The 15,912-nt window shown below is 35.6% G+C and overlaps 1 protein-coding gene across 12 annotated transcripts in view; it reads right to left on the reverse strand.

The window, feature by feature from the left end:
* Positions 1 to 15,912, reverse strand: part of DOCK9 (dedicator of cytokinesis 9) — a 97,670-nt gene that overhangs the window by 61,908 nt on the left and 19,850 nt on the right. For all 12 annotated transcript variants that reach the window (XM_033051687.2, XM_033051689.2, XM_033051686.2 and 9 more), the window contains exons 2-5: positions 13,979 to 14,095; positions 6,400 to 6,489; positions 4,616 to 4,698; positions 3,452 to 3,521 (exon numbers count right to left, since the gene is read on the reverse strand). In XM_033051687.2, the coding sequence (XP_032907578.1) occupies positions 3,452 to 3,521; positions 4,616 to 4,698; positions 6,400 to 6,489; positions 13,979 to 14,095 (360 nt within the window). The remainder of the gene's footprint in view (positions 1 to 3,451; positions 3,522 to 4,615; positions 4,699 to 6,399; positions 6,490 to 13,978; positions 14,096 to 15,912) is intronic.

Genomic DNA, 15,912 nt, shown 5'->3' on the forward strand with positions numbered 1-15,912 from the left:
CTTAGCATGCAGTACTTCAAAGACATGACCTTCTTAAGAATTTATAGAGAATTAATTCTTGTATTGGATCTGCCCTTCCACAGATCAGAATCAAAGCTTTGCAGAAGGAACAAGACTGAACTTGGCAGCTAGGCAAGTTAACAAACAGCAGATCCAATGCAAGCATCACACATTACACCCACTGCCTGTACACCACATCCATCTGCCAGTGGAGGGAACTGAATGGCTGCATCAAAAACCTTAGAATGTTAACAACTACCAAAAAGCAGCACTCTTCCATCAAAACAGATCAAAAAGATGATTTACAACTGCCACAGAACAAATATTAAGTTACCAGTTCCAAGTAATCTTTTAGAGTACTATGAAGCTGCATTACCAAGGTTTCCAGTTGATGTTGAAACAGAACTATTAATGAATTAGACATATAGGAGGACTTTGATCTATCTAGAGGAGAATTACTCCTGGTAAGTTTTTATTGAAACATTCAAAATTATCTGAGCATCCAGCTGAAAACAAAAATCACAAAACATCCTTGAGTGCCTCAAGTACATTTTCTAATTCCTTTTTTTGGCTGTTAAGAAAACATGCAACAAAATGTGATTATTTAAGGAGGAGAGAGTCAATAGTTCAACAAATGAACACTAAACCAAATCTTGGAATAACAGGAATTTGTTTCTGGAAGTGAATCAAGGAACATTCTGTAAAAAGTTACTAGGTAATTTATTTACAGTTTATTTAGTCTGTGTAGCTTGCATACTAATAAGCATATGCACATGTGAACTTCAAAAACTGTGAACAGAAGGCAAAAGATGCATCAATCTCATCTTTAAAAATTTATAGTCAGCTTGGTACTATTGAAGTTAGGCCCAGTAAGGATGACATGGTCATCAACTATCAGAGCATCTGATATAACAGCCCAAAGGCACAGACCAGAAATACTCAGTAAATTTTCATTTGTCCCAAAGACTCTCACTGTCACAGCACAGCCATCCTTTTTTCTTATTTTCAAGTCATTAGACTCCACTGCTCTTCTACTACCTAGATAATTATTTTTCTTGTACAAGAATACAGACAAAACTTAAAATACTGTGTTTCCAAATATGACTCTATATGACTCTTCCCCTCCCCTGGTGTGAGTTATCCCCAAGGAAAAGGTGGGTTTAAATCACCTTTACAAGTGTAAGGTGATGAATAGATGATAAGTTATTACCAAAACTTGGCACAAAACAACCGATGCTTTTCTTTAATTGCACAAACCATGCATAGGATCACCTCATGTGACTAAAATTCATTCATTACCTGCATTAACAAAAATTAAGATTTAGCTCTATTAAGACTCCAGTTCCCAGTCTCTGAGGTGCACAATTTCCCAACTCTGCTGAGCTGCATGCTGTTTTCTAGCAATAAAACTGAGTGTCATTCGGGTCTCTCTAGTCACACCATGTCTTTCTATCAGGCAGAATTCCTGCCTACAGAGCCAAAAAGCTACTGAATCTTTCCAGCTGACCATCTGTTAATACAAAGGAATCAGGGATCCAGTTGTTAACACACAACTCTTACACTGAAAACATACTTCCTGTTTCCAACCGGTAAGGTAATTTCCTCACTTTTATCATAACTGCTGCACACTGTGCTGCACTTTTTAAAGTGATCTTTCCCACAAACTCGGCTCCAAAGTTTACTTCAACACCAACTGTTTCAACAAAAACAATCCCCTATCTTGATCCCACACCAGATTGAAAAATTCCATTTGTAAACATCAACCTGATGGCCCAAATTAGTTCTGGATAGGTAATTTTCTCCTTTTTAATGATCCATGTTTAAACTAATCTTTATCAGGTTTTCCTCCAATTTTTAATCATTTGTAGCTTTTTCTTTGCTATCATTCTCTTAATAAATCAGCTTTCTTCAAAGACAAACAAAAGTGAAATAAAAAGACCAAACAACTTTCAATCTAAGGTTTACATCTGTACTTTTTGGCATAGAAAGATATTAATGTCTGAAAGAAACACCTCTTCCATTAAGTCTTCCCTTGATGAAAGAACCTATGGTCCCCCCCCACTCTATTGTCCCACTAACTTCCCTTTCCCTCCTAGCATGTCTTTTTCTTGTGTTTATTTTCCAAGTTCCTCAAAAAGCAGCAGACCTCTCCTGCAGTGATTGTACTTCTGAAAGAGACACCCTGCTCCTGCCTATTCTTACAGGACACAGGCAGTCCTCTTCACTTACACTTCCTGGTAAAACACATACTACCTGCTAATAGCCAAATTATAGTTTTTCAGTGTTTAACCATGTCTACTCATAATGTATTTCCTGGTAAGAATTATAGTCAATCATATATCTATTTAATTTTTTAGTGTGTAATTCTCTGTTTTCTAAAACTCTTTTGTTGTCAGAAATACTATCACAGCAAATAATGTCAAGTCTTTTAAATGTCAGTATAATATATTCCCATCCTACAAATAAGAAGTTTTGGATACAGATGTATATTTGCATACAGATGTGATATTTGTCCAAATATCACAGTGCAGATTAATAGCAGTGCTGGATAAATGACAGCCTGGGACTCTATGATTGCAAATCTATCTACTCAGATGAATCCCCCAAACAACATCTTCACATTTAATCCTTTCATTTCATATGCAGCAGTTCAGAGTACCAGGAATTTAGAAGCAAAGTAATTGTCAAGAGGTAAAAAACACAAGAGAAAAATTATTTTAATTCTTGTTTGAGATGTAAGCATTCAAGTACCTGTAAGAAAAGGTAATAGTGGCATTTAAAAACGTATCTTGCAACATGGTGTGTTAAAAAAGAAATATATCACAAAAATAACAGAGGCAGTTGCTGAAAAAGTCTTTGGCATTTGAAATATACTTGAAAATAGCTTGATGCTATACATCTCTCCTTTCCCTAAGTTCATGACACAAGAGTAAATATCTTGGAGTTTCAGTCAATTTCCTAAGCTTTTGTTTCCATGACAGCTCTCCAAGTCTTATCCTGTACTCAAATTTGTGATGAATTGATTTTAGCTCACAATATACTGTCATGTATGCTGAAGTGTGTGTGGTATTGTTGTGCTGGAACAGATTCACCTATGATTTTACTCAATCCCATGATTAAACTGCAGGAAACACTTCTCTCTGGAAACCTGTCTACCTAGACACAGTATCAAACAGATTTTATGACAGTTGAAGGATTATATGTCACCAAGTACTAAAACATCAATTTTATTATCTGTCAAAACTTTTTCTAACTCACCTGACAGATTTCCAGAGAACAAGACTATTTGAAAGGAGACAGGAAAAATAACTAATCTGTTTCCCAATAAGGTGGTTCAAGCTAATCTCTGTTTTCATGTACTGACATCAACACTTAACCGAATTCATAACCTCTACACACCCAACATTCTTTAATGAAAACAAGAGAAAGTAAGGAATTGCTATTAACTCACCTCATCTTTATCTGCTTCTTCATCCACTTCATATAAATGAACAGGAAGCTTGTCTGGCTTTGTCCCTTTACTACAAAAGAAAAAGCTACTGAAGTACTAGGAATTTTGCGATTAGTTACATATTTTATTGATGCAAAAACCAACATGTTGTTTTCCTACTGAAGAGGAAAAAGCCCAAGAAAAACTAAATAAAAGCATGCATTTTTCATTAATTCTATTTCTTAGAAAGCAATTTTCCTCATTTGTACATCTGGCTGCCATGTCCCTTTTTGTCTTGCTTGCTACTGTGCTAATGTGTAACTGAAGAGAAAAAATGCCTTCTCATTCACTTACTCCTAATATCTTAGGAGTAAGAATTCATACCTGTAACCCCTGGCTCCTCGCAGGACAACACACTTTTTAAAATTCCTACTGTGGTTTCTGTTCAGGGCAAGTGAAAACTATGTACTGACTTGTACAAAACCTGTGAGTAGATCAGAACTTTCCACAGGGCAAGGTAACTATTTCTTAGCTGATAGATGCAGGAGAGCAGTTAGGGAAGACACAGATCTTCCAGAGTTGGGGTATTCAGAGCATTTAGCTACTCTCAGACATTCTGAATTAAGGTTCTAATCTCCATACTCCTCCTAGAAAATTTTAAAAAAGTGGAAAAACATTTCTCTAGCAGATGGTTTAGAAAGTTTGTAGCAGATGTCAGTTAGGCTTTTACATTGAATCATCCTGTGAAAACCTGCTCTAACCATCTCAGTTCAGTTCTACTCCCCAAGCTCCTAAGGGAGTTCCAAAAGCTGCCTTTGAAGCAATGAAAACAGGATATTACCATCTTAGGTTCATCTAAACATTAGCCTGTTTTAGTTATCATACTTAAATTCACATTGTCAATGATACAATGTCTTGTTTTGACTTGTCTGTTAACAAGGCAATGTTAGTACAGTACCTTCCCAGAAAATTATTTAACATGGTATTATACATTCAAGTTTTTATCAATTCCATCCAGCAAGTCTTCATCATCTCTACTGACCATTAAACATGGATATAGGCTATTTCAGATTACATATTGCACATATTTAAATACTTCTCTAATGAATAAGTCTATATTAAATGCAAAGTTCCTTCACAATTTCAATTTATCATACCACTAAATAAACTAAATAACATACTTACTTTGGAAGCTGTCGAAACTCTCCTGAGTAATCTTCATATCTATAGTTAACAATATGCCAGTCTGAATTATAGGTTTTGATGCACTGTTTAAATGAAAACCATGTATCAATATTAGTTGGAAGAGGATTAAAAGCATTAAATGGACACAGCACAAGAAATCCTCTTAAGATACGTCTATTTATGAATTATTATAGTTACATATCAATCTCTGAAAATTCTGTAAGCTTCCTTTTTTTGCAATAGTCTAATGCAATATAGCTTTTTGGAACAAGCTTCAATTGAATGTTATCATCTGCTAGACATGTATTTAATAAAACCAGAAAATGGTGAATGCACTCAGCATCTGGATTAACCATCTTCAGTCATCCAAAAAGTTAAACCAGCCTTTTGTTGCAGCTGAAAACATGGCCAAGCCTTTAGGACAAAACTCATCTGAAACTGAAAACATGACTGAGCCCTTAGACAACTCAGCACAAAAATGGACACCTTATTAAAACAGAGTATTCAATTGTGCACATACTGATACAGAAAGCCAAAAACATACTTTTTCTGTAATTTATACCTCCAGTGCAATTAAATGAATACTTAAATTTAAACAGTATGCTTGCAGTGGTTGAAAAGCAATTATGTCATTAAGTTCTGATCTAGATCACAGGAAATACCATTTTACTCCACCCATATTGTTACAACATAAAAGTACTGATTTATCTTGGCTTTGAACTAAGTAACATAAAACTGACAAAATCTGTTGACAGAAACCATTCAATGCAAAATTTTATGTTACACAAGAAACCTACATATACACAAACACAGCATCCAATAAATCGTAAATATTTTCTTTATATTTCAAAACACAAGTTTAATACTTGCCAAGCAATTGTTCCAGCAGAAACTCATTAAACTTCATGAATTACCGCTAACACCCCTCCCTCCTCTTGTCTATCCTCTTCAAATTTATTTCAGAAATGTTTAGGTTACATATTAAGGGTATGTTGCAGTGTGGATAAATCACTTTGATGTAGATTCAGCTATCTGACGCTCCTTCAGTTTTATTGGAGTTACAACAGACTTGTTTCAGATATTAAAATACCAGTTTAAAGCATATCAGTAGAAAACCAGTAGATAATACCAAAAAGAAGGAAAAACAATTGAACGTTTAATTCCTTAAAGGCTTCAACAAGACAATAAATGAAGACCAACCACACAAAACCAAAGGAATGCCAACATAGGTAAACAGTTCTGAGAAACTTTAGGGTTGAGGATGTTCCTCCTACCCTACATGGAGCATACAAGTTTAACAGTCATGATGAATTTTGCCCTCCACAAGTGTTACAGTTCTGAATACCTCTGTTCCAGCAATCTGTACAAGATTATCATGAACAAAGTAAGAATGGCTGGTGTGAGACTTTATCAGAAAGAATAAGTCACAATGATTCATTCCAGATTTACTAGTGGATCCAACATTATGTACTGAAATCACCCACGTTCATCTGGAAAAGCCTAAAGCATAATGAAGGTGGGGGAGAACCATCTGCAAAAGCCAATGATGCAAACAAAATAATTAAAAGCTATCCTGTAAAACTTCTTTTCCAGGTACCAGTGGAAAAAATACTGGGTTTTCCTAGAATTTTTGCCTTGAAATAATTGACAAGTAAGTGGCAATAAATATTTAATTCTTTTCCCAGGGCTTATTTTTCTGTTTGTTTTAAACGTTAGATGAAGAAGAAAAACAACTCAGGTATAATATTGTTATTGTACATAGTCACATGCAACTTCAGTATTACCTCAGTTACAAACAGGCTCTGAGCTTCTTTCTCTGCATTTTCAGGAACTGTTGAACGAATGTATCGACTCTGCCGCTGCAGTAATGCTGTCTGATAAACAACAAAAGCAATTAATGAAACTTGCAATTAAAGGGCAGATGACACATTACAGCCACACTCAGTTACACCACTATAATGAAGAAAAGCTCAGCAGAAAACATCCTATGAACGTGATGTTTCAGAATAGCCAATTAGTGAGAATTTGCTTTCATTCAAGCAACATGCTCCTTCTTTCACAATAAGGGCAAGATCAGAATCAGTAAGAAATAGATGCCATAGTTTTTTTTCCCACTATATTTTCAATACGCAGAAGAAAATACTAGAAAAAAAAATAATTCCACCATGACAACATAGCTCCAACATTTTGAAGACAGACATTAAGGTAGCATTATTACTACACATAAAAACTATTATTCAAGGAAGGTAAGAGAACAATACCAAAATAAAAGAGTAATTCAATTGCAGATCTCAAGTGACAAAAAAAAAAAAAAAAGAGACTAGCACTGTTTAACTGCAGGTTTAGAGAGCAGGTGTAGATGACAGAAGTATATGCATACTTCAGCCTACCAAGTCAGAACTTACTCGTACCCTATGCCAGAACTCAGAGAGGCACAGGAAAGGCTGCCAGAGAGCAGGACACCTCTCTGTGACCATGAAATTCTGCTTCTCAGACCTGTGCTGAAGTAAGCTTTAGGATACCTCACATTTGTAAAGTGAAAAACATGAAAACCTAACAAAATCTTCTGGACCACAAATGAAAGTAACCACACAGCAACAGAACTTGGTTTTGCATTGTGTGGAAAGGAATCTCATCACTTAGGCCACCAAAGGTGAACAAGAGTTTACACAGCCAGGCCCTGCTGTCCCTCACCTGTTAGTTACAGGACTCCACACATCCAGGAAGGATCAGATAAAAACGCAACAAGAAAAAACTCCACGTTATGTTAAAAAAAAAGGGTGCATAAGTACATTACTTTAACTTATCTCTGTTGAGAGTCTGATCCATAAGGTGATTGATTATCTTGGTCATTACCAAAGCCTCACTCCTTTAACTGGGGAGAGTATTTAAGTACAAATATTCAATTACAGTAAAGATTGAAAGGGAAAAAAAAATAAATCCATAGTCACGGTCAACTCATTCAAGTAGTCTAGCGCACTAAAACTGACAATGCTAACTCCTTGGGTGGGAGAGGTGGGAGGTATTAAAACCCAATACCACAAACCCTAAAATATTTTATGGTACCAAGAAGTTTTGCAAACTACAGTTAAAAAACAAAAAACAATCTGCAAGAAGATATACATTTATATGCTAACAGTTTTTAAAAATGAAGTTTTCTTAATTCTAGAAATATCTTCAAATCATATTAAGTATTTGTTTTCACAAGCTATGGAAATAAAAACTTCTATTAAGAGTAATAAACTACCTTAAGACCAGAATTTCTAGGTACTATTCCAAAGAAATAGTCTGATATTTGATGAGAAATTATTTATATTTCATATAATATATAAATATTACATGTAGTATTTATATATATATTCTACAAGCATACTTTTATACTGTGATTTCCTAAAAAATATTATTTTAAGACAAACCAGAGACTAAGGTGGCATCTTACCAGGCACTTTTCATGGGAAACCCATGAACTCATCAAACAAATTTTAACACTGTAGCATAATTTAGTAAAATTGAATTTGCTAAACATACTTTTACAACATCTGCTGCTGTTACCCTGTTACACAACTATCAATATAATAGTAAGGGCTTTTTTCTAATTGTTCACACATAAAAGTTTTATCTTAGTACTGCATCAATATTGGTGACAAAACAGAAGAATCTGACTTGCCAATTTTGTTCATGTTAGTAATTGTCTTAATGCATGTGTCTCCTTGTCAGCACATCCATCAGCAGCAGTAGTGCATCAAACAGCTAGGAAATGCAATGAGTGAGGCACTGTGATGTAGAGTAAATTCCTAAAAATAATCACTTAAGCAGCACCACAATATTTTAAAAGCAAGCATGCACATAAATACATGTTATATTCGCAAAGGAAAAATTAGGAAAAAAGGATTGTCTTCTCAACAAACTCTTCACAACTACATTGGATGAACTGTTTTTTCAACTCTCTGGGTTTGAGTGATCATTTGATTTATGGCAGCATCAGGAACCACAAAGTGTTTGTCTCACACTCTCAAAGAAAATTAAAAAACCCTTTCAATTAGTCTGCTGTCAAAACTAAGGAAGGCCACTTTTAACACGAGCCAGGACTCACACGCACTTACTGAGGCAAACAGCTAACACTCTTCTACTGACACAGCTTTCTGACTGAGTCCCAGGATTTAGGGTCTGTTGAGGTCTCAGAATAGGCCACAGCAGCAAGAACATTTCAGCAAGTGCACCAAGGAATACTTGCTACCTGAAACCTGGTGGAATATGGATAGTGAACCTGTCCACAAGGCGTGCAGGTTGCAATGGATGTTCTTTCTGCCACAAGGTTGTGCTTGCCAGTGAGCCTTGTAACCACAGAGGCTCATGCTCCAGCTGCAGAGACAGAAATTGTTCTAAAAAACTCAGTGGAAAGGATGGTAAGCTGCATGTAAGATCCTGCCCTTAAAAGAACCATGTGTCAGAAGTGACTTAACCTTTGCATGGGAAGTGTCAAATCCTTCGTATGGGAAGTGTCAGAACCTGTATTAGAAAGTAATTTCCAAAGTAAATAGAACAGTTGGCTAAAGACTTCAGGAAAAACACAAAAAAGATTTTAAAGGGAAAAAGTAATAGAGAAATTGCTTTGAAAAACCCAAAATTAGTTATTTGACCAGTTTAATTTCTGCTCTCTAAAATGAGGACACTACTTGGATTTTTTTTTCCTTTTCCCCTGCTGAAGGCGTGCCTTCTCATAAAATGACCTGGATTTAGTTTTACATCTGTGAAGCTGGCATATCATCTATTTTCAGAAGTACTCAATTTGCATTAAATAAAAGCTAAGAGCTTTAAGTGAAAGTATGTTAAATCCATATGGTTCAAACCCAAAAATAACAAAGGTGAAATGATGCCTAAGCTAAGCACCAAACTGCCTTCAAAGTAACACTGTGGTAACTTTGCAAAGACAAATTTAACATGGGTAGGAATGCACTCACATTTTATTTGCTACAAGCACATTTAGCCTACATTTGCATTATTTGACAGGACAAAGGGGAATGGATTCAAACTAAAAGAAAGCAGGTTTAGATGAGGTATTAGGAAAAAGTTCTTTACTGGTGGTGAGGTACTGGAACAGGTTGCCCAGATGAGCTGTGGATGCCCCAGCCCTGGAGATGTTCAAGGTCAGGTTGGATGGGGCTCTGAGCAAGCTGTTCCAGCGGGAGGTGTTCCTGCTTGTGGCAGGGGGTTAGAACAGGATGATCTGTAAGGTTGCTTCCAACCCAAACTCTTCCATGGTTTCTATTATTTCCTTTAAAAGTTGAGGTAGTACTCAAAAGTTAGGTATTTTGAAAGAAAAAATAAAGTCTTTATCTAAAGGGTGACTTTTTGCCAAGTAGACACTAGTACTGCTTTAAATAATTTACCCACTGTGTGCTTAACATTAATATCACCAATTTTGCAGTCATTGAGTATATGACTTTAATGTCACCACCACCATGAAGGTGGACTATTTTAAACTAATGCTATTTAGTTATGAAGCCATTTCATTATTGAGCAAATTACCGAAATTCAGGCGACAAATTTACAATAAGCCATGAACAGGCACAAACTTGAATACAAGAGTATCCAATGGATATAGATATTCACTGTTACAAAGGAGACGGCTCTTCCTACCAAGAGGCTCCAAAAAAACCTGGAAGTATTGGGAATGAGAGTAGCAAGAACATTAACATAGATGTCCCAATGGGTGGCAGAAAAGTGATTCTATCATCATAATTAACAAACACATTGTATAGGGACCATTATGAAAAAGAGGACAAAAATGCAGCTAAAAATGAAGGCTACAAGCATGACGAAAGTTTAGACACCCCACTCACTAAGAAGTGATGCCAACAGCTAAACACGTCTCCAAAGACAACACGTCTGCCTCCATAAATTTGTTGGGAACAAGGTAGGGAGTAACCTGATAAGTGAATTCAGTGCAGAAAACTCAGAGTTTGAGCTTTTGAAAAGCAGCTGAAACAACCTTCAGGTGGTAAATTAAAAAAGACCCAATATAGGGAGACAAAATTACTGATTAAGAGTACTTCTAGTAACAACAGAAAAGCAAATCCTGCTTATTTAGATATATTAGCATGAAGGGAAAAAAAAACTCAAAAGAAAAAAATTACAAGCCTACTTTTTTGGATTTGAAGCTCTGCATAAAGCAGAACAGAAATAACGTTCTTCTGAAAAGTAAACGAATTGCTACCAAACATATATAAAAAGAGAGAAAGCATGTTTCATAAGCTCAGCTAACCACATTTGGGACAATGGTAGATACAGTTAAGTCGAAATCTGGAAAGGTTCCTGTAACTAGATAGCTGGCTGAAGAACAATCCTTCAAACTTTATGAGTTCACCACGACTGAAACATTTTCTGCTCCATCTTTGCTTAAATGTTTCTTTGGTATTGATTTGAGCTTAGAGCTGTTTCTGACAGCATGTTTAGAGAACAGTCATACCTGAAGAGAAAAAGAGTTATTTTCCCACTTTGTGTTGTTTTTCCCCCCCGCCCTTTCCCTCACTTGACAAATAATGTTCATCAGGAGAAGAGGAAGAGAGGAGAGCTATATATGATCAAAAAAAAGTCTGTTGCTGTGCTTTTTCATGTCTGATATGGATTAAAAACTAATATTGGTTGTCCTTTAATACTGGCTTCTCACACCTAATAAATTACATTTCATTTATCTGACTGCATTACCTGAAAAAGAAAAAAATCCAAATCAAGCACGAATATTTATTTCCAATTTCTCTCTAAATAATTTAAACTTTAACAGAAATTCAACGGTGGCATCATCAGTGGTGCTTCTTTGAAAAGATGCAGCTTCTTCTGTAATCTTCCAAAAATCCTAGAAGTGATATCTAGTACAGCAAGATAAGTATTTTCTGTGCCATTTTAAGTGCTAGTTTTAGGGCCATGCTGAACAAAATAGTCTTACTCTTAATGTCATTATAAATTAACTCTGCTGGGCTTCCTTCCCAAGGGTTTTTTAGATTGTCATCAATTTAATCTAAGTGTGAGGAAGAACTTTGTAAAGATAAAAACTGAATGTTCTGAAAGGAAATAGCTTGAACAGGTTTCTAGACAATGGTAGGCGTTTCCACCTATAAACAGTTCTAAGTGTGTTTACAGGTAGTTCTAAATGCTCTAGCTCACTATTTTAAATTTTTCTTGAGGGGGATGAGGTCAGTATCAAACATTTGAGCCATGGTTTACCCAAGAACTGCTCACACACTGAGTGACAGCCATAAGTTAGGAAAGAGGATTTTAAAAAACACATGCAAAGCTGAATGGCAAACACAGAAAATATGCCTTCATTTTTTAAAAAATTACTCAAATTATACTGGCAACTATATAACAACTAGTGATTTCAAACCTGTAAAAATGGCTATGGAAAACTGAACAGGGTTAAAAGGTATAGCTTTTAAATAAAAATAAGCACTTAAGGATTTTCTATTCTCTGACTTGGGAATATTTTCTTAATACATTGAATGACAGATTTAAATGCTTTGTGTTGTTGAAAACAAGCTAGATAGATCAAAGTAGTACAGAAGAGCTTTGTACAACAAAAATATTTGGAGTCAGTTTGTGCCAGCAAGTCTTCCAAGGAAATAAAAGTCTGATAATACGGTTTGATAGTACAAACCAGGCTTCATACAAATCTTGTATAAAATGAGACTCTGAAGGAAATCTTCTGATGTAACACACTCTTTAATGCCTACCTTGATGAAAATCCGATGACAGAATCCAAACAAAGGATGACAAAAGACATTACAACTTATGACAAAACTCAGTCATTTCTTTTGAAGGATGAGACTGAGAACTATGACCCAGCTTCACTCATACAGGCCTGAGGATAAGAACTGCAGTTAAACACTTCAGCCATACCCCCAGACTGCTCAGACAAAACACCTGAGGATATTCCTAATAGGTTTGTTTCTTCTCCATTGATAATTCAGAGCTGTTCACCCTGGTAAGTGAACTAGTGGATCAGATAAGAGCACACAGCAGAAGTAACCTGGATTTCTCTTGATCTGTGATTCTGAAGAGACATACTACAGAAGGAGATTTTGGTGGTGTAGCCTACTCATGCTCTTCAGTCCCAAAGCCAACACCTGGTGTAGAGTACCATCCTGAGTGACTCCATATTCAAAAACTTCTATCAGTACAATATCCTTTTCAAGAAGTCTTTCTTCCATCCTATAAACTTCCACATGTGGCTGTGAACACATAGTCCAAACTCGTCTCTAAATCACTGTAGCTTCCCAAACTCAAATTCTTTAGCTCAGAGTGTGAAAGCTACAAGAAGAGTTATTGATGTCAGAATTACTGAAAAAGAAGCCCCCAGACTGTATTAAAAAGAGAGTCCAGCTGCATTCAGGTAAACACTCTAATAGGCCAGAGAAAATTCACTAAAATTCAACATGTAATACCAACTCATCATCCATTTTCCCCACGGTAAGCAAACTTAGCTTCAACTACTTGGCTGAATAAAATTAATTTACAGACTATTCAGATGTCTGCATGAGTAGATTTTTTTTTTTAAAGGTACTTAAATAAATTATTTATTTAGATAAACATGGTCATTTAAAAAAATATAACAAGATTACCCAAGAACTGCTCACACACTGAGTGACAGCCATAAGTTAAGAAAGCGGATTTTAAAAAACACATGCAAAGCTGATTGGCAAACACAGAAAATATGCCTTCATTTTTAAAAAAATTATTCAAATTATACTGGCAACTATATAATGACTAGTGATTTCAAACCTGTAAATATGGCTATGGAAAACTGAACAGGGTTAAAAGGTTAAAAGATTATCACAAAACTTGGTTAAGTCTGGCTTAATCAAGTCAGAAACTCTGTTATGTAAGGGGAATTTTGCTAGTTTTGGCTGGGATGATGCAGCTAAGAGTAGCAGACTGCATTTGAACAGGTTCATGTCCTTCACTATTAAGAATGGGGGAAAAAATCAGTTTAAGAATTAAGGAAAGGAGATGGTTTTTCAAACACACATCACATAATTTCCTACATCGGAAAGGGAGGGGGAACATCTACAAGTGACTCATCATCTACTTCAAAAGGCAGTAAAACTGTTGAGTTGCAGAAGAAGATCTTATAACCTGGACAGAGGAGGAAATTGTGCTATTTCTTCTGTATCCAAAAGAATAAATCAAACAGGGTAATGGGACTCATGGCAAATTTGTGGGGATTTTTGGAACTAAAGAGAGTTAAGAAACAAAGAAATAGGAAGTTATCACCTCATGGCTACTACTGCTAAAAACCTAAAAAGAAAAACCAACCCCAAACAAACAAAAAAAAAAACCCAACAAAAACAGAGTAGATTAAATTACCTGGAAGTCATCATAAGGGAACAGTAGCATCTCACGTAGAGGATCATTCAAAATCTGTGTTTTCCTCTGAACGATAACATTTTCATAGTCTATTGGTTCTATAAGCTTTGGTTTTGCCTACAGGAAAAAAGAAAAAAATCAAAATAAATTCAGGTATATTGAGGAAAAAAACCTACAATTGTTAACTTATTTCAGAAATTACTCTTTAAAAGATGACAGGAGTATATTGCATCCACACCAAAAACATAAAATATTCAAAATGCAGACTTTGTCATACTACACCATATGGCGAAGTGCAAGTGACAATTAGAGACAAGCATGCTGATTGCCTCAGAACTATTTCACAAAATCCAGCAAGCCACAGTTTATTAGCATAATGACATATGTATTCTCACTGCAAAAAAAATATTAAAAAATTACTAGTCTCTTATGTTGATGGTTGCCTTTCCTTGATACAGCCCAGAAAGCTCTGATCTGGGTTTAACAGGAATGAAAACAACCTTAGCTCGAAGATCGAGCTGTGTTTTAATTCAGCAGTAACCTGCAGCAGGAGCAGGCTAATTGACATTCCACCTTCTTTATATTTTTTTTCAAAATTCCCATAGGCCATCTACTTCCCTCTTAATTGCACAAGTAGCTTTCCTCAGTATCTGCATTGATTCCACATTAAAAACCCTTTCCACAGATGAGGCATTAGAGCTGCCCCTGTACAATCAGACATAGAAAAACCTTCACCCTGCCAAGCATTCTGTTAAGTGGTCAGATGGTAAAGCAGGTTCAGACAGAGCTCTGAACAAGGCAGCTCTGCCTTGCAGTGTGCAAACTAATGCAAAGATGGGGCTACAATCTAGCTTGAATTTTCTGCAACTAAAATTTAGCATCACAGTACCAGATATAAAATTACATTTTTTTTACAATCAGCAATTACAAGAGACTTTACAAATTATACTTTCTTAAGATCAGCAGTACTAATTTAGAGGTAAGTTATATTAAAGATAACTCTAGCAGCAAGACCAACTTCTATCATCATTGTAGGTAAAATGACAAGACAAACTTTATATACTGTTTTGTATAACTCATGACAATAACCTTCCAAATTCTAATTGTCCTACACAGGACAAATATCTCTATCAGTAACTGCTGTTAATCACCAGTATATTAATAATATTCCTGAGAAACCCTACAGGTGTTTTATTCATCCAAAAGTGAATCAATCAAATTTGATTTTCAAGGAATTAGTAAAGGTTTGGTCAGAGAAAGTTACCAAACTTTTCAGGCTTAGTTCACAGGCTACTCAAAAGCTATTTGAGATTTCCCTCATACGTACCACACAGTAATTTTATTGGCAAGAAAAATGTGGGAACACAGAAAGCATAAGAGCTAAAGAGGCAAAAAAGCAAAGTCTGGAAAAATCTACCAAAAATTATGAACAAAATGTAGCTTTGTTAAGAAAAATAGCTACCATTTACAATACACAGGAAGGAGTTACTGGAAGTTAATTAGCTAAATAACAACATACTCAGCACAGACCAATACTTCAAAGAGGCATGATTATTGAGTTTGACATCTTTCTCCTCAGATGAGGTGGAGAAGGGCTGTTCAGTTCACTCCATGTTGTACTCTGACACATTTTGAGAGCTTGTCACCTGAACCCCAGCTACTGCCTCAACTTCTCCTGTCATTCATGAACATGAGTTACCACAAAGCCAAGAACTAATGTCAGTGTCTATCAGAAAAGGCTTAAGTTAATGTTCATGCACCCATCTGTAGCTGAAATGGTTGGACAATTTAGCTCAGAAAAGCATAAGGCAAACACAACCTAAGAAAAGATTACATTTTCTCTAATGTACTAATTAGACAAAATATTTTGGTTGCAAGTTTGCATTTGAGTGTTCAGAAAGCTGCAGTGAATACCAAGCTAATAAAATTATGTG

The sequence above is a fragment of the Catharus ustulatus genome, chromosome 2 (assembly GCF_009819885.2).
Source record: "Catharus ustulatus isolate bCatUst1 chromosome 2, bCatUst1.pri.v2, whole genome shotgun sequence".
Lineage (NCBI taxonomy): Eukaryota > Metazoa > Chordata > Aves > Passeriformes > Turdidae > Catharus > Catharus ustulatus.